Raw genomic sequence first — 19,440 nt, 5'->3', positions numbered from 1 at the left:
ATGCGACGGATCCTTTTTTGCGGGCATCGCTATTGCCAGCCTGAGCTCAGTTCCGATCAATCCAAAGTGCTCTCCAGTGTCCCCTCTAACAGGGATTCCCAGAGGTTGTTGACTACAACTCGCAGAAGCCCCAAACAAAAGCCATTGCAGCTGGGGATTCTGGGAGTTGTAGTTAACAACATCTGGGAAACCCTGTTAGAGGGAACACTGGTGCTGCCCCCATTCTCACTTGGGTTGACTCCAAGGGGTAGTGGGTTCTCCTCACAAAGTATTTCCTGCTCCGAGCCACCTAATGGTGCAGCAGGGAAGTAACTTGCCAAGGGAGCAAGAGGTTGCCGGTTCAAATCCCCGCTGGTATGTTTCCCAGACTATGGGGAACACCTATATCAGGCAGCAGCAATATAGGAAGATGCTGAAAGGCATCCTCTCATACTGCGCGGGAGAAGGCACTGGTAAACCCCTCCAGTGTTCCCTCTAACAGGGATTCCCAGGGGTTGTTGACTACAACTCCCAGAAGCCCCAAACAAAAGCTATTGCAGCTGGGGATTCTGGGAGTTGTTGTCAACAACATCTGGGAATCCCTGTTAGAGGGAACACTGAACCCCTCCTGTATTCTACCCAAGACAACCACATGGCTCTGTGGTCACCAAGAGCTGACACAGACTCAACAGCACAACCTTACCTTTGCTTTACCTCCACCAGACTGGAACGTTACAGCAAACTGTCAGACAATGTAGTCCTAATCTATTATGGTCCTGCAGCTGGATTTAATTATTCTCAAAGGCCTCTGTTGTTTAAAGAAGCCTCACGCCTCTACTCCAGAACAAGCAGCAAGACCTTGTGCAGCCAGGCAGGTAGGAAACTCCTCCAGCCTCCCAGCCAACTCCTTCATTTCCTTCCTGGACAGGAACTCAGCAGGGTGAGACCATGTTCAGGACAGGGAGGGTGGGAGGAAATACTGCTACTGCGGCTATTTTTTCCTACAACTAGTACTACTGCTACTACTTATATACCACTTTTCAACAAAAGTTCTCAAAGCGGTTTACATAAGAAAAATAACTGGGCTGAGTGAGACCATGAGGTCATTCACACAGTCAAGAACTGTGTCCTACCTGTCCAGGTTTGGGAGCTGTGTGTGCTCCCTGTTTCGGCTGTGTGGAAGCAAGGGACGAGGGAAACCTAGGTAGAAGAGATTGTGTGGATGCAAGGCAGAAGGAAAAGCTGCCCAGGTTTTCTTCTTCCCTTGTTTCCACACAACCAAAAATTGGGAGCACACACAGCTCCCAAACCTGGGTAGAACACAGTTTTTGATTGTGTGCATGAGAGGAGAGCTGGTCTTGTGGTAGCAAGCATGACTTGTCCCCTTAGCTAAGCAGGGTCTGCCCTGGTTGCATATGAATGGGAGACTACATGTGTGAGCACTATAAGATATTCCCCTTAGGGGATGGAGCTGCTCTGGGAAGAGCAGAAGGTTCCAGATTCCCTCCCTGGCAGGATCTCCAAGATAGGGCTGAGAGAGACTCCTGCCTGCAACCTTGGAGAAGCTGCTGCCAGTCTGTGAAGACAATACTGAGCTAGATAGACGAAATGGTCTGACTCAGTATATGGCAGCTTCCTATGTTGACCTCCATGTGTGCCATGGGGGGGCGGGGCGGCGTGCAGGGTCATCTCCTCTCTAGGTCAGAGACTCCTAGGAGCCAGGCCAACCCCTTAGCTTCCTTCCTGGACAGGAAGTGGGCTGGGTGAGACCATGTGTGCAGGGTGGGGGGTGCAAGTTCATCTCCCTTTCAGGTTTCAGTTGGCCTGCTGCTGCCCTCTCTCCCCACCACCCCGGTCTTTCCTGCCACATGGTCTTGAAGAAGACGAGAAAACCAGCCTGAGCTGGAAAGCAAACTGGAAGTGTTGTCCCAATGCAAAAAGACAAGGAGCCGGGTCTCACGATCCCAGGTGAGCGAGGAGAGCGGAGAGGGAGCCCTGGGCGGCCAGATCGGCTGCCCACACGATTGCCGGCTCCAAGATAGAGCCGGCGGGGGCTGGAGAGCTCGGGGGCCGCTCGGCCCCCACAAGCCCCAGTATGCCCTGCCCAAGCGCACAGGGCATACTGGGGAGACCCCCGAGCCGGGAGGTGGCTTTTCGCCTCCCGGCCGGGGGTCTACTCATGAGTAGGCACAGCACAAAGGCGCTTCATGGCTACTCATGATTGTAAAAAGCAGGTTTGCGGAGCACTCGCTCCACAAACCTGCTTTTTACCAGGGGGTCCAGAGCGGGTTACCCGCTCTAGAACCACTGGGCTCACAGCCGAGCCCAGTGGTTCTGACAATTAACAAAAATTGGGCTAGGTTCTCCTAGCCCAATTTTTGTTAATCGTGAGAATAGCCCCAATATTTTTTTAGACGAATCTGGCCCATTTTCTGAATGAATCTTAAAATGTCATGTAAGCTTCATGAATAAGGTAAATAAACTAATAATCTTAATTACCTCTATAAGTTGTTAATGAATAGTAAAATCCCTGCTCCCCTAATAATGTTCTCTGCCATCCCTTTGCTCCCCCAAACTAGATGTTCTAGAGTCACCCCCGGTCTCCTTACACATTTATTTATTTATTTATTCATCCCTCCATCCATCCATCCATTCATTCAACACATTTGTACACTGCCCAAAACACAAGTCTCTGGGCAACTTACAACAAAACAATAAAAACAACAGATAAAAAGATTAAAATTTCACAACAACTTAAAATTTAAAACGTTGAAACTATTAAAAGCACAATTAAAACAATTAAAAACCTAATTAAAAGCCTGGGTGAACAAATGCATCTTGACTGCCTTTTTAAAAGTTGTCAGAGATGGGGAGGCTCTTATTTCAGCAGGAAGTATGTTCCAAAGCCTTGGGGCAGCAACAGAGAAGGCCCATCCCTGAGTAGCCACCAGACGAGCCGGTGGCAACTGCAGACGAACCTCTCCAGATGGTCTCAATGGGCGGGGTGGTTCATAGCAAAGAAGGTGTTCTCTTAAATACCCAGGGCCCAAGCTGTTTAGGGCTTTATAGTTTATCACCAAGACCTTGTATTTTGCCTGTAAACCTATTGGCAACCAGTGTAGATGTTTTAAGATAGGAGTAATATGGTCTCTCCGAGATGACCCAGAGACCAACCTGGCTGCCGCATTCTAGACCAACTGCAGTTTTCGGACTACGTACAAAGGCAGCCCCACATAGAGCGCATTGCAGTAGTCAAGTCCGGAGGTGACCAGCTACTGTTCTGAGGTCATTTATCTCAAGAAATAGACGCAGCTGGCATATCAGCCGAAGCTGATAAAAGGCACCTCTGGCCCCTGCCTCAACCTGGGACACCAGGGAGAGGTTTGTGTCCAGAAGCAACCCCAGACTGCATACCTGTTTCTTCTGGGGAAGTGTGACCCCACCCAGAACTGGCAGATCAAAATCATCTCCCGAGTTCCAACCCCGCACAATAAGTAACCCAGTCTTATCTGGATAGGATTCAGCCTCAGTTTATTATCCCTCATCCAGCCCATTACTGCCTCCAGGCAGGCATTTAGGGAGGTTATGCCTTCTCCTGATGACGCTGACATGGAGAAAAAGATTTGGGTGTCATCAGCATTTCCTGTTCCACTGCCTCTTTGTCCCAGGCCCTTTCAAACTGGCTTGTAATTAAATTGTGTGTAGTCCTGTCAGCAATACCAAAATAAAATAAAAGGGGGAGCTTGGGCTGTAGCTCCATGATGGAGCACTTGCTCTGCAAGCAGAAGGTCCTGGCTTCAACCTCTGGCAGCATCTCCATGTTAGGCTGGGAAGGGCCTCCATCAGATACCCTAGAGGGTTGCTGCCAGTCTGTGCAGACAGTACTGAGCCAGATAGACTAGGGGTCTGACTCAGCATCAGAGGATATCTGCTTAGATTCTTCACAGCTTAATGAAAGAGCACCTGCTTTGCTTGCAGAAGGCCTTAGCTTCGATCTCTGGCAGCATTTCCATGCAGGCTGGAGAAAGACCCCTCTCTGAAACCCCAGAGAGCTGCTGCCAGTCAGAGTGGACAGTTCTGATCACAATGGGCTCAAAGGTCTGGCTCGATAAACAGCTTATTTAGGAGATGCACCACAGACCAGTGACACAAATAACTGACAGAAGGACCTGGGTTCAAATGTTGCCATATACTGAGTCAGACCATAGGTCCATCTTGCTCAGTATTGTCTACACAGACTGGCAGTGGCTTCTCCAAGGTTGCAGCAGGAATCTCTCTCAGCCCTATCTTGGAGATGCTGCCAGGGAGGGAACTTGGAACCTAGATGCTCTTCCCAGAGCAGCTCCATCCCCTAGGGGAAATATCTTACAGTGCTCACACACATCAAGTCTCCCATTCATATGTAACCAGGGCAGACCCTGCTTAGCTAAGGGGACAAGTCATGCTTGCTACCACCAGACCAGCTCTCCTCTGCCACATATCCGCCAATGGGAAAATAAGGACATGTTAGCAGGTATGCAGACTCCACAGAAGGCAGTTTCATATAGGCTTAATTTGTCAGTTACCCAATTTCAAGTTTCTTGCTGTTAAAAGGACTTTTATTTGAACTTGTGTGAAGGGAGGGGCTTGAAGGGCTGTCACACAGGGTGCCACACCTATGAGAGGACCCCCACACTATCACACATTAACAGAGATAACAGATAATTAACATTATCTGGTTCTGGCAGGGCAAGCACAATTTTGATTTGTCATGTTGGGGTGGTTGGGGGACTGCAAACTATTTTCACCCTGAGCCCCACAAAATCTGGGGATAGACAGCTCTCCTTAGATGCCCTACTCTTCAATCTCAGAAACTGCTCACAGTTATTTGTGAGGACAGGCACTCTGTTTATGCTCAGGAACACTCTATTATTCCTTCCTATGTCCCAGCCTATGCCAGGGATTTCAAACAGGACTGAAACTTCTTTGGAGAGCTCAAATGAAGCGAAAGAAAGAAAAGAAAAGAAAAAGAAAGAAAGAAAGAAAGAGAACATGACTCAGGCGTACTGGTTCTTTGAAGGCAATGATAAGGGTGACACCTGGTGGTTTTGGATGGATATAAGTCAGACCTACAGATGTGAATTTTTTTCAGATGTGACAAAAATCATACATACATGCTCACACCACCCATGTTTGATTTATGGGAGAGTTTGTTTGTTTGTTTGTTTATTCATTCATTCATTCGATTTCTATACCGCCCTTCCAAAAATGGCTCAGGGTGGTTTACACAAAGAAATAACAAACAAATAAGATGGATCCCTGTCCCCAAAGGGCTCACAATCTAAGAAGAAACATAAGCTAGACACCAGTAACAGTCACTGGAGGGATGCTGTGCTGGGGGTGGAGAGGGCCAGTTACTCTCCCCCTGCTCAATAAAGAGACTCACCACGTTAAAAGGTGCCTCTTTGCCAAGTTAGCAGGAGAGTTGTTTTTCTTCTTATTATGGTAAAATAAATCTTAGTAGTTTATTTACTTTTATTTTCTTAGTTATTTAATTGTTTTAAATGTATTTAATTGATTTATTTTGATTTTGGTATTTTTTCTGCCTTTAAATGATCTGTAAACTGCCTAGAGTCCTTTTGTAAGGCAATATATAATTATAATAAATGAACAATATATTTAACCTCTTCCCCCTCCGCCGCATTTTGGGAACTGTATTACACGCAACTTGTGTAGTACTGTTGTCTAGTTTTTTAAAAGCCTTCAATAAACACTTAATAAAAGGGCTGGGGGGAGGGCATATTCAACCATGTTGGTCAGAATCCAGTAACTAGATTTTATATTTCTGAATAATGTCATTAATAATGTATTTGTCCTAGCAGCCCTGAATGCCACTCAAATTACATGTGCACTCCTTCTCTTATGAATTGCATGAGGCTGGGACTCACACGTCCTTTTTGGCAGCCTGATGAAGAGTTCTACAGAACTCGAAAGCTTGCTACCATGTCTTTGTGCCTTGTGGTTGGTGCTAATAAAGGCATTTATTTGCTTCGATTGTTTACGTGCCACATTTCAGTGAAAACATTCTCAAAGTGGTTTATGTAGAAAAAGAATAATAAGAAAATGGTCCCTTGTCCCCTAGAGGGCTCACAGAAATATAAGAAATATAAGGGCTCAAAGAAATATAAGCTAGATACCAGCCACAGCAGGGATGTTGTGCTCGGGATGGACAGGGTCAGTTGCTCTCCTCCTGCTAAATATAAGAGAATCACCACTTTGCCCGGTTAGCAGGGCAAACTTTTTCAACAATAGTTTCCAAAGTGGTCTACATAGACAAATTAATAATATATGGATGTTCCCCTGTCCCCAAAGGGCTCACAATTTAAAAAGAAACTTCAGGCAGACACCAGCAACAGCCACTGGAGGAATGCTGTGCTGGGGTTGGATAGGGCCCATTGATCTCCCCCTACTAAAGATAAGGGAATCTCCACTTTGAAAGGTGCCTCTTTAAAGTGGTGGTTCTCTTCTGACTGAAATTTTGGGAGTGGCAAAGTTGGGGATTGATAAGATTGCTACTCACTTCCCCAATCCTGCCCCAATATTTACCTTTTAAAAGGTAAAGTGTGCAGTCGAGTCAGTGTCGACTCCAGGTGACCACAGAGCCCTGTGGTTTTTCTTTGGCAGAATACAGGAAGGGTTGACCATTGCCTCCTCCCGCGCGCAGTATGAGATGACGCCTTTCAGCACCTTCCTATATTGCTGCTGCCTGATATAGATGTTTCCCATTGTCTGAGGATTCGAACCGGCAACCTCTTGCTCCCTAGGCCAGTTTCTACCCCGCTGCACCATTAGGTGGGCAGGATATTTACCTTTACCTTTACTTGATTTAGAATTCTTCCATGGTGGAAGTCAAGGTGGTATCCTAGGGATGTCCAGGTGGCCACCCATCCAGGCAGTGACCAGACTGAGGCCTGCTTAGCTATTGGCTGCTTCACAAACCCTCAGCTCAAGCGGTCTTTGCTAGATGATTCCGTCTTTGAATTGCACATTGTGTGAAGAGGGATAACCTCAGACATCCATTGGAAAATGGAATTTACCACAGTAAATTACTGTGCAAGACAAACCCACAGAATCCCAGCTACGTTACCCCGACTTTTCTCTCCCTGGGCCATCTTCCTCTGCTATGTTTACTTTGGCTGGATATATATATTCCTCTCTAACAGATGCAGTGGCTAGGCCCAGGGTGTGCAGCTGTGGAGCGTGAATGGACCCTTTGTGGTCCCTTTCCAGGCGGGTTATTAACCAGCTCAAGTTCGGCCAGGGTCTCCATCACACACTTGCCCTCGGAGAGAGGCTTGACAGCTGCCTCGCCATCAGCAACAGCATTTGCAGGAGTTTCAGGTCGGCGCTCCGAACCCCATTTTCAGCACCGGGACTCAGCCCTGAATAAAAGAAGCAGAGAATGTTACGAGTGGGAAGGGACCCCGGGAGGTCTTCCAGTCCACCCCCCACCCCCACCCCCGCTCAGTGCAGGACTCTGCTGGGATGAGGGAGAACAAACTGAGGCTGGATCCAAGCAAGACAGAGGTACTCACTGTGGGCATGAAGCCACTGCATGAGGCAGGCTGTTCCACTGTCCAACCGTTCTGACATTGAGGAAATTCCTCTTGGTGTATAGCCTGAATCGGCTTCCTTATTTCAACCCCTTGGTTCTGATCCTGCCCTCAGGAGACACAGAGAACAAGTCCTCTCTTTTTTCTATGTGACAGCCCTTCAGGTAATTTAAGATGGCTCCCATATCCCCCCCTTTATCGTCTCTTCTCCGGGAGCGTGGGCGTAGCATCCACTGGACGAGGAGGGGGGAGAAATGTCCCCCGGCCCGGAGGGTCAGGGAGCCCACAAGAGTGCTGATGGGACGCACAGTGTTACACACACACACACAAACACTCCCCCCCCCATGCTTCCTCCTCTCAGCCCCTCTCCGCTGCTCCGCCCCCTGGCCTGGCCACCGTGCAGTAGACACCAGAGGAGGGGCTGCCTGGCCCTGATCCACCCCCACCCCCCGGATGGAAGACTGTGGCCCCGGCAGCCCCGCGCCCGACCCTGATCCACTCCGTCGAGCCGGCACTGCTGCGACCACCCTCCTGAAAGATTAACCGAGCAGTGAGTTCAAGAGACAGCGAGGGGAAGGCTTGGGCGGGGAAGGTTGCTCTGCCCCCTTGTGTCTCACTTCAATGCAGGGGGTGTGGCTTGGAGCTCTGGGGTGTGTGTGAGCACGCAAAGACCCCCTGCCTAGCTGTGTCCCCCAGCCGCCGGGAACCTCACTACACCCCTGTCTTTCCCAGACAGCAGGCTTCACTGTGGGGCTGTACTGTGGGTTCGAAGTTGCCTCCAAAAACCAATGCAAAAAGTGGATTCATTTGTAATTATTTTTTACCCTGGCTATAAATCAGTCTACACTCTCATGTGCAATAAAAAGCCCGAATTGTTTGTGAAGTGCTCCCCGATATTCTCACGGGGACTTCAGGGTAAATCTGGCCGATATGTGAACACACACCTCAATTCCAGAGGAGCTGAGAATAAAAAGCCGGGTGCAAAAAACTTCCAGGTTAAGCCTACCCAGCTCCTTCAGCTTTTCCTCACAGAAGAGCAGAAGGTTTCAAGTTCCCTCCCTGGCTTCTCCAAGATAGGACAAGATTTTATTTTTTTTTAAATAGGACAAGATTTTTTTATTGAACCAACAAACTACCAAAGCATACAGTACGTTGCCAAAGCACAATTATATACAAAGTGGTAGGGCTGAGAGACATTCCTGCCTCTAACCTTGGAAAAGCCGCTGCCAGTCTGTGAAGACAATACTGAGCCAGATAGACCAATGGTCTGACTCAGTATATGGCAGCTTCCTGTGTTCCTATGATCTGGGGTCCAGATCCCCCATTGTCTTTGTCCCGTTCCAGTTCATCAATGTTCTTCTTAATATGCAGAGTTCAGAACTGGTCACAGGATACCAAATGATGTTTTAAAACTATTGAGGCCTGCTCTTCCCGGCATTACTGCAGTCTATAAATATGATAAATAAATAAATAAATTACTGAAAGGTGTGCTTTCTTCTTCTTGTCTTCTTTTTCCCACTCTCATTTTGTTGTTTCTGGCTGCCTTCCTGGGATACTGTCAAGGAAATATTTGTAGACTGGAATTTCAGGTAAATGGAATCTGTATGTTCCACAGACAGAGATTTGGCTTGGTTCTCTCTGAAGTCTTGCAAAAAGCATTTCCCAATAAAGTGCTGCAATCAGGAAGTTGCAGCCTCAGAGTGATGTTTTCGAGAAGAATCTATGTTAAGCCCAAAGTCCTCCCCCTGGCTTGATTTCCTGGATAAGAGGACACTATAAAAGAGCTCTGGACCTGTGTGAGAGGGGCAAAGTGGAGGAAAATAGGTGGTGATCAGATTTGGGGAGAGCTGGACGACACAGGTAAGTGCCAATCAGATGCTGCATTGTCCTGACTTGTACCATGCCCTGCAGGCAATTTCAGGAAACAGCTATTGATTTCAGGCTTGAAGAGTTTGAATTGAGGGGAGGGGAGGAGAAGGGTGAGTCATAGCTCAAATATGCATGCCCCGAGGTGGAAAGGCAAGAGACACAGAATCCAAGAGTTTGAGGGGGTCTTGGAAAAATTTTGCTCAGCCTCCTCACTGCAGGAAATCCCGAGTTAGGGGATTCTTGCAGAGAGCAGGAAATCTCTGGCCGATGGGTGCCTAGCCTTTGCTTGGAAGACCACCATCCCCAGTGGCGTAGCTAGGGGAGGAGAAGGGGCCTGTATTTGCCCCACGCCTCAGATGCCTGTCAGAATGAGGGAGATAATGAAGAAAATAGGGAAGGGTGCATCTGGGGAGGGGTGTGTGTGCTCAGGATCTGGAGGGCCCATGTTCTTTGAACACATCCACTCAATTATAGCTACACCCCTGCCCACCCCCATGTAATTTTTTCCATTTCCATTTTCCACTGCTCTGCCCTCTCTGGGTGGAATAGATCTTTGCCTTCTTCTATGTGACAGCCCTTCAAAGATTGTCACGTCCAGCTTCCCTCTTCTCTTCCCCAGCTAAAAATGCCCAGTTCCTTCCACTTTTTCCATAGGGGTTGTTCCCTTCCCCAGACCCCTAACCATCTCAGTTGCCCTACTCTGAGTCTGAGCCCCTTCCATTTTTGTCTGCATCCTTTTTAAAGTGAAGCACCCAGGTCTGGACAGTATTCCAGACAAGAAATAATGTAGAGTGGAAGTCTGACAAGTGTAGAATGAAATAGAACGATTCCTTCTTATGGCTCCCAAACGATGTTTCTGTTAATGCAGCATATAATCACATTAGCCTTTTGTGCAGCTGCATCACACTGCTGGCTCATGCTCAGCTTGGGATGGACTGCAATCCCAAGATCCTTTTCACATGTCCTCGTGACAAGCCAGACATTTCCCCATCTTATACCTGTACATTATGTTCTTTCACTATCCACAGTCTGGGTGTGTAGTTTTCCAGCTGTGATCTGGGGGACCTTGGGGGACCTTGCAAGCTTATTGGGATTCCTCGACCCTGCCACACTCTCCACCTTCCGGGGATGTAAAACCTCAGATTCTAATTCCCTGGGAGCAAAAGGTTGGGGACGTTTGCTTTCTCAGCCCAGGGTGGGAAAGGGAATAGAGGAAGGTAATGTTCTTTGCAACCTCAATGTGGATCATCGATGTCTTTTTCACTGTGCAGCATTTCACAATGGATCGTTTCGACCCAACAACCTTTCTCACTTGTGTGGCGATGCTTTTTCACGGCCTTCAGGCTTTGCCATGTCCGCCAGTGCCCATTCCAAACAACATCACCGAGTTTTCCTGCTCTTCCCGGTCCCTCAGCAATTTCCCAACGGGCTTCCCCAAAGAAACCCGGATCATCTCCGTCGAGTTCACAAACCTCTCCAGCATCGGCGTAGATGCACTTAAGGGCCTCCCCAACCTCCAGGAACTTCACCTGTCCAACAACAGGCTGAGAAGCCTCCCCGATGGCCTCTTCCGTGACCTTCCTGAGTTGCAGGCCTTGGATCTGACAGCCAATTTCCTAGAAGATCTCCCTCCGGAAATCTTCAGAAACACCACTGCCCTGAAGCAAATGGCTTTGGGTGGAAACCAGCTGGCCACCTTGCGCCCGTCGTGGTTCCAGACCCTGCAAGGTCTTGAGTTCCTCGTCCTTTCCAACACTTCCCTAAAGAAGGTGCCTGCCTTTTGCTTCAGCAAGCTGGGGAACTTGACGGATCTGGATCTCTCCCAGAACGCTCTCCGCGGGCTCTCCTCACATGTCCTAGAAGGGCTGTCCCATCTGGAGAAATTAGACCTTGAAGCCAACCAACTGCAGACGATCACGGAGAAGACCTTCCACGTCGTTCCAAGGCTGAAGTTCCTCTTCCTCCAAAACAATAACTTGATCAATCTGCCCCGTAGGATCTTGGAGCCTTTGGACTTCCTGGAGCTGCTGGATGTCTCCAACAACCAGCTGACCTCGTTGGATCTCCAGTTCTCACCCAAGGCAGTGAACTGGAGTCTAGATCTGTCGGGGAACCCCTGGGAATGTGACTGCAACATGCTGTCCCTGGTGAACCAGGTGAAGCGTCACTCTATCACCCTCTATTCCAAGCAAAATATGCTTTGCAACACCCCCAAAAGCCTTGAAGGCCGGCCAGTGATGTCTCTGGCTGCAGCCGAATTTGGCTCCTGCTGAAATCTCAAGATCCATCCAGGGTTTTTGCACAGCTTTTCCTCCCTTAGGTGTAAGAATGATTTGTTTTTTTAAGAAAATAAATGCAAAGGTTTCCTATCTGAAATGTCCAAATGTTGAGGGTTGATCTTGGTTGAGAGGAGGGCTGTACCACGCCAGCTCTCCAGGTGGTGCTGGACTATCATCCCATCATCTCCAGCCACAGTGGCCAATCAGGGATGACGGGATTTGTGGTGCAACATCGGCAGGAGGTTGCCAAAGTTGTACAGCCCAGGTTTAGAGGGATCAAAATTAGATTTTTTGGAATGTGCAAGGTGTTTTTTAAGAGGAAGTGTGGTATAATGGTTGAAGCGGGGTTCTCAAGCGTGAGTCCCCAGCAGTGTCGCCTGTAACAGGGAGTCCCAGATGTTGTGGACTACAACTCCCATAACTCCCAGCCAAAGGCCATTGCAGCTGGGGATTATGGGAGTTGTAGTGAACATCATCTGGGAGTCCCTGTTACAGGGAACACGGGTCCCCAGATGTTGTTGGACTACCACTGCCATCATCCTTCTGCCATTGTGGCTGGGGATCATAGGAGCTGCAGTCCAGGAACATAGGAAGCTGCCATATACTGAGTCAGACTCTTGGTCCATCTGGCTCAGTATTGTCTACCCAGACTGGCAGCGGCTTCTCCAAGGTTGCAGGCAGGAGTGTCTCTCAGCCGTGTCTTGGAGATGCTGCCAGGGAGGGAACTTAGAACCTTAGAGCGGCCCCATCCCCAAAGGAGAATACCTTACAGTGCTCACACATGTAGTCTCCCATTCAAATGCAAACCAGGGTGGACCCTGCTTAGCTAAGGGGGCAAGTCATGCTTGCTACCACAAGACCAGCTCTCCTCCATCTGGGGACCCAAGTTTGTGAACCCCTGAATTCAGATTAGGGCTTGGGAGACACGGGTTCAAATCCCCACTCCATCACGAGATGACCTCTAGCCAGTTACTGCTTTGCAGGTTTAAATAATTTTTTAATTATTAAGTAAATAATAAAATTACAAGTATAAATGAATCATAGGAAGATAAATGAAAGGGGGGTAGACTTCAGTTCTGTGAGAGAAGGACAGGAGAAATGTGAAATAAATAAATCATCCTGTTCAGCATTATTTTCCCAAGTTCAGAATGTTGAAATGCTTCTTTTTTAAATCTCCAGATTCCAGCAGTCACTCAGGGATTTGGACTTTCCTAGGAGACAGACACATCTAACTGCCTATAGCAGGAGTCCTCAAACTTTGCTCCTCAGGCATAACTGGACCACAGCTCCCATCATGCCCCGCCACAATAGCCAAAGGATGATGGGAGCTGTAGTTCAGCAATATCTCAGGCACCCAAGTCTGAGAACCCCAGCTCTGTCAGCTACTTAACCTGCAAAACAGGTTAGCGCAGTGGTTCTTAATGTGGGGGCCACCAGACGTTGCTGAACTACAACTCCCAGCAGCCCCAGCCACAATTTATGGAGGATGTTGGGAGTTGTAGTTCAGCAACATCTGGTGGACCCCACATGAAGAACCACTGAGCTAAGGAAAACTTGTCATTAGTCAATCACTTGGTCGCCTATGGCGAGTAATGCTCTTTTCCAGGCAGCCAAGCAGGGAAGCAGTCATGGTTTTGTTGACTGTGTTCATTGCTTCAGCTTTGGCCACAAAATTTGTAGGGTCTGTGGGGAGGCCTGCGAATGAAAAGGAGTGGGGGAACTAATATATTTTGGTTGATGTATCCACAAGGCCCACTCTTGGGCTCTCCCTTTAAAACCACAGACACTGAAGCTGGACCCGTTTCAGATTGCGAGATCATGCCCCCGGAATTGGCTCTGAAGTATCTACACAACATATTAATGATATATTATTAATTGCTTCCACAGTTGGTGTGAGTTCCTCCCCCCACCCCCAGTTTCCCCCCCCCACCTCATTTTTAATTGGGAACGAGACGCACAATGTTATCGGTGAGCATCTCTCGCCCGGAAATTTATGGTGAGGCTGTACTCCCGTGGAAGTTTTAAATTAAGCCCAATTGCTTAAAGCCGCCGAGCAATTTGCCGTGATTTAACAAAGCAATAACAGCCAAACGCAAAAGATCGTATTTGCAGTCCCAAAGCGGCTGCCTGCTTGTCCTGTGGTAGTTTTCCTTTCCCCTCTCCCCACTCTTTCCTTTAAATAATAATAAGAGATGCTGTTGATGTAAACAGAAAAGAATCAAATTAAGGCTTTGCCAGTGCAGGAGAGAAAAGAGCATACAGTGGGTGGAAGCAAGGAGAGTTTGCTTGTCAGCAATCAGTAAATCTGACAAACAGGGAAGCCAGCCAGAACATCAGCAATACATAGGCTGGTAACCTCCAGATTTGACTACTGCAATGTGCTCTATGTGGGGCTGCCCTTGTATGCAGTCTGGAAACTGCAGTTGTTACAGAATGCAGCAGCCAGGTTGGTCTCCAGGTTATCTTGGAGACCACATTATTCTTATACTAAAAGAACGACACAGGCTACCAATACGTTTCCAGGAAAAATACAAGGTGTTGGTTATAAAAGCCCTAAATAGCTTAGGCCCAGAGTATTTAAGAGAATGCCTTCTTCACTATGAGCCCCATCACCCATTGAGATAATCTGAAGAGGTCCGTCTGCAGTTGCCACCGGCTCGTTTGATGGCTACTCAGGGACCGGCCGTTCTCTGTTGCTGCCCGAGACTCTGGAATACACTCCCTGCTGAAATAAGAGCCTCCTCATTTCTGACAGCTTTTAAAAAGTCTCTAAAGAGACATTCATTCACCCAAGCTTTTTAACTAGAATTGTGGTTTTTCATTGTTTGAATGCTTTAGTTTTTGTTTTATTTGTTCTATGTTGTGTAAAACGCCCAGAAATGCAAGTTTGGGGCAGTATACAAATCTAATAAATAAATAAATATCCCTGAAACAAGCTCATAGAAGAACATATTGTAATGGTGGTGGGGGGGGTGTCTGAGGCTCTCCAGCTGCTGTTGGACTACAGTTCCCATCACCCCCTCTGGAATTTATTGCAGCAGGGGGTGATGGGAGTTGTAGTCCATCAACAGCTGGAGAGCCTCAGGTTGTCCACCCCTGGCTTAAGAGATCCAGAAAATCACTGCTGAATAGCCAGAGCATAAATCCAGATATCCTAATAGGCACCGAGCAGGGGGTTGGACTAGAAGACCTCCGAGGTCCCACCCCAAACTAATATTTTACGATTCTGCAGTTCTAATATGTTTACAGTTATTTAATTATATTACTTCTCTGGGAGCCAATGAACAGAATCCTGGCTGCACATTTCCCTCACATTTCCACAAGTAAAAGGGACTAGCAACTTGCTTCCCCGCCCCCCCCCCCACTTCTTTGCAGTTCAGGGAGGGCACCTGGAATATGACTAAAGGCAAAGCTATTGCTAGCAAACGCAGAATGCCGGCCTAAGTTGACTCCCTGCTTATGGCCAGCTGAGCCTCCACGGGCATAGTTGCTTCTCCACCAAACACTGCAAATCTTCAGGGTTGGACACACATATGGTCCCCAGGGGTATTTGCACTCAGTGTCCTCTGTAACAGGAATGTGGTTCCCAGATGATGTTATTTGCAGGGGTTTCGTTCTGCGGGGGCGGGATGCAGAAAGTAAATCTGCGGGTACCGAGGGTGGGGGGATTAGAGCTATAGGAATCGGGGGGGGAGGGGGCTAGGTTTCCCAGACCCTAACATGCTCCTCTGTCCTTTGCAAGCCGAACAAGTCCAAACTTTGCTGAAATTCATCCAAAAGCCACATATTCCCCCTTGGGGATTTTAAAAAACAAGCCATATAATGGCTCTGGAACACTACAGGGTGGCCGGAAAGGACCTCCGAGGTCATTTCCAACCACCCCGACCCGCAGATATGTGGGTTTAACCCTTTCCCCTCATTTGTTCCCTCGCGTATACTGAGGTTGGGTGTCCATTAGCCAACCGCGGATACGCAAAACCGCAAGTGCTGGACCAGCCATTAGCAAGATTCTCCTGTACATATATATATTTTAGGAATTGCACGTTTTGCTTCTGGTTGCACATCTGAGAAAAAAAAACAACCATGCATTTCTGCATCCCCAGACCAGTAACAGCTGCTTCTTACCCGAAGAGCTGGATGTGTCTTTTCAACGACTCAGGCAGCTGCACAAACATATGTTTCCCACATCTGCAGCCATGCCCTGCAGCCTGAAAGTGTCCACACCAGATTCAGGCGCAATTTGATGCACACCAAACCGGATCTGACATGGGCCTGCTAGCCGACAGACCCCTGCTGGTCACAGTCGAAGGAGCTGCGCGTTTGGTCGTGCCAAAGCCATCTGCGTTCCGTCCCTCTAGGCCATGGCTGCAAAGTGAGCCATTAGGAAGGGACTTGGCTGTATTATATTATGTATATATAATTCTGTCTCAATTAGCATGCTTAATATGAAGCGCATGGGGAACTGGAGGGAAGTTATGGATCCTGGGAAAAAGCCACCTGAAAATATGAAGCTGCCTCCTCCTGAGTCAGACCTTTGGTCCGTCTAACCCAGTGTTGTCCGCACTGACTGGCAGCATTTCTTCATTCAGTCAGACACAGGTTTTCCCCCAGCCCTGCATGGAGATGCCAAGGATTGAACCCGGGACCCTCTGAGCAAATACACTACATCACAAGATGTCCTGCTTCTGAAAATGTAGGGTCCAGAACTGGACAAAATATTCCAAGTGAGGCCTGACCAGCCCAGAATAGAGTGGAACATTTGCTTTTCATGATCTGGGCATGCTGCCTCTGTGAACACAGCCAAAGACAGTGTTTGTTTTTTTAGCTGTTGCATCACACAGCGGGCTCACGTTCAACTTCACTAAGGCACCTAGAGCCTTTTCAGGTATAGCGCGGCCAAGCCAAGTTTCCCTTATCTTGTACATGTACATATCGATTTGTCTGCTCCGATGGGCTGCAGGTTTCTGACATCTTGGACAGAGAGAGGTCTTTCACACAACATGAATTTCTGTAACTGAGTGGCTAAGTCTACAATCCTAAACACATTTACCTGGAATCACAGCCCTGCTGGATCAGGCCCAAGGCCCATCCAGTCCAGCATCCTGTTTCACACAGTGGCCCACCAGATGCCCCTTGGAAGCCCACAGGCAAGAGGTGAGGGAATGCCTTCTCTCTCCTGCTCTTGCTCCCTTGCAACTGGTATTGAGAGGCATCTTGCTTCTGAGGCTGGAGGTGGCCTATCCCCACCAGACTAGTAACCATTGATAATCCTGTCTTCCATGAATTTATCTAAGCCCCTTTTAAAGCCACCCAAACTAGTGGCCATCACCACATCCAGTGGCAGAGAATTCCTCAGCTTAATTATGTGCGGTGTGAAAAGGTACTTCCTTTTGTCAGTCCTAAAATTCCTGACCTTTGGTTTCATGAGATGGCCCCTGGTTCTAGTGTTGTGAGAGAGGGATGAAAAATTGTCTCTGTCCACTCTCTCCTCAATGGGATTTACTGTGCGGGAGTGCCATGAAGTCCCTGGTTCGAATTCTGCCTCAGCCGTGAATTAAATAGGCAGCTGTATGCACTGATTTTAGAAATGCAGTCAATTCTATTGAATTGGCCAACCTCACAGGGCAGTATGTAAAGATTATTGAGCGATCATGCATGAATCATTTCGAAAATTTGAAACGCCCAGGGCAGTTTTTCATTGTGAGTGATCTGATTGTATTATAATGACTCTTTTTTAAAAAATTGCAAAATGTTATCAGCATTTTAATACCTAAATGCATATGTAGGCAGGAACTCCTACTAAACAGTCCACCAGAAGCAACTCCAACCCTTTTGTAGCCAGAGGGTCTCAAACATGGGACTCAGCGTGTGGCAGAATCCGACCCTCCTTCCAGAGCGCTTGAGTAAAACATATCCTGGGGTTGCTATAGTAACTTCAGCCCACATAACAAATGGGAACAGCAGTTCAGAAAAAACAGACACACACAAAATTCATTCCACAGTTGCCATAGTCACTGGGTTGGCCTACATTTGGTTAGGGAGTGCAGAAATTTCCAGACTGCGACTTTTAAATGGCCAGGGAGATTGGTGTAGAAGACGGATATCAGCGTCCACTTGGTGGAACTGATATCTGCGCTCTGAGGAAGATTTCTGCAAGTAGCGATTGATAAGCCTCCATAAGAAGAGCCCAAAAGATCAGACCAAAGACATCAGAACAAGAACTTTGGAAGCGGCCGTACACCAAGTCAGACCCTTGGTCCATCTAGTGCAGTATTGTCTACACTGGCTGGCAGCAGCTCTCCAAGGTTGCAAGCAGGATCCTCTCTAATCCCTATCTTGGTCTCTTCCAACCCTACCTGCAGATGTCAGGGAGTGAACCCAGGACCTGCTCGGCCCAGATCGGCCCCTGACCCCAGAGGTGAATATCTTACAGTGCTCACAGGTAGTCTCCCATCCAAATGCAAACCAAGGCAGACCCTGCTTAGCTAAGGGGACAAGTCATGCTTGCTGCCACAAAAACAGCTCTCCTGTGCAAATTCTATCTAATGTTTAATACTTTTATGTTATTTTAATATAAAACAATAGAAAAGTAGTAAAAGTAGTATTGCACAGGAGAAGTCAGACAAGATATGAATATTTTAATTAAACAAAAATAAATTAAATTAAAAGTCCTGCATCCTTTTCCCCATAGTGGCTAACCAGATGCCCCTTGGAAGCACAGCACAGATGCAACAACCCTCATAGGAACATAGGAAGCTGCCATATACTGAGTCAGACCATTGGTCTATCTAGCTCAGTATTGTCTACACAGACTGGCAGCGGCTTCTCCAAGGTTGCAGGCAGGAATCTCTCTCAGCCCTATCTTGGAGATGCTGCCAGGGAGGGAACTTGGAACCTTCTGCTCTTCCCAGAGCGGCTCCATCCCCTGAGGGGAATATCTTACACTGCTCACACTTCTATTCTCCCTTTCAAATGCAACCAGGGCAGACTCTGCTTAGCTAAGGGGACAAGTCATGCTTGCTACCACAAGTCCAGCTTTCTTCTCCCCTGTTCTTAATCCCCATAATCTGGTGCTCAGAGGTAGACTGCCTCCGAACACAGAGGTTCCATTTTAGCTAACTTAAGGAGAGCCCTGCTGGATCAGACCAAAGGATTATGCAGTCCAGCATCCTGTTTCCACCAGTGGCAAACCAGATCCCTTTGGGAAGCCCCAAAGCAGAACATGTAGGCAACTTCCCTCTAACATTGCTCTTCAGCAACTATTGGCAGCATATAGCCATCACAACTAGTAGCCATTGATAATTGTCCTCCCATTTCTCCAGCTCCTTTTAAAGGCATCTAAGCCAGCAGTCACTATCACTGCACCCTGTATCAATGAGTTCCACAAGCCAATCATGCACCTTTTGTAAAGACGTCCTTTTTTAAATCTCTGCCCTGAATCTCCTTCCAATCAGTTTCAGTGTTCTAGTGTCCTGAAAAAGGGAAGGAGAAGTCTCTCTAGCCCCTCCCATTTATGGCATCGAGCAACTGCTTAGAGATAGACTGCCTCTAAATAGGGAGGTTCAATGCAACAGTCAGGGCCTGTAGCCACTGATAAACAACAACTCCTCTTCCTCCATGAATTCTACTAACCCACTTTTAAACTCATCTAAGCTGGTATCCACCACCACATCTTGTGTCAGTAAATTCCACAGATGGTGCAGCTCTAGATCTTCCCTGCT

General features: G+C 47.8%; 1 protein-coding gene and 2 long non-coding RNA genes across 3 annotated transcripts in view; 2 read left to right on the top strand and 1 right to left on the bottom strand.

The window, feature by feature from the left end:
* Positions 1-975, bottom strand: part of LOC128344459 (uncharacterized) — a 52,718-nt gene extending 51,743 nt beyond the window's left edge. The window contains exon 1 of the long non-coding RNA XR_008315866.1: positions 683-975. This is a non-coding gene — a long non-coding RNA (uncharacterized LOC128344459). The remainder of the gene's footprint in view (positions 1-682) is intronic.
* Positions 976-1,796: 821 nt separating this feature from the next.
* On the top strand, positions 1,797-5,146 carry LOC128341560 (uncharacterized). Its single transcript, XR_008314449.1, has 2 exons — positions 1,797-1,947; positions 4,909-5,146. It is a non-coding gene; the product is annotated as an uncharacterized LOC128341560 (long non-coding RNA).
* Positions 5,147-9,296: 4,150 nt separating this feature from the next.
* Positions 9,297-11,816, top strand: LRG1 (leucine rich alpha-2-glycoprotein 1). Its single transcript, XM_053287833.1, has 2 exons — positions 9,297-9,431; positions 10,712-11,816. Exon 2 carries the CDS (start codon positions 10,721-10,723, stop codon positions 11,711-11,713), a length of 993 nt encoding a protein of 330 aa, XP_053143808.1. The 5' UTR covers positions 9,297-9,431; positions 10,712-10,720; the 3' UTR covers positions 11,714-11,816.
* Positions 11,817-19,440: the final 7,624 nt, after the last annotated feature.

Source organism: Hemicordylus capensis, chromosome 2 (genome assembly GCF_027244095.1).
Source record: "Hemicordylus capensis ecotype Gifberg chromosome 2, rHemCap1.1.pri, whole genome shotgun sequence".
Lineage (NCBI taxonomy): Eukaryota > Metazoa > Chordata > Lepidosauria > Squamata > Cordylidae > Hemicordylus > Hemicordylus capensis.
The sequence above is the reverse complement of the archived record's forward strand: the minus strand, read 5'-3'. Positions and strand labels throughout refer to the sequence as shown.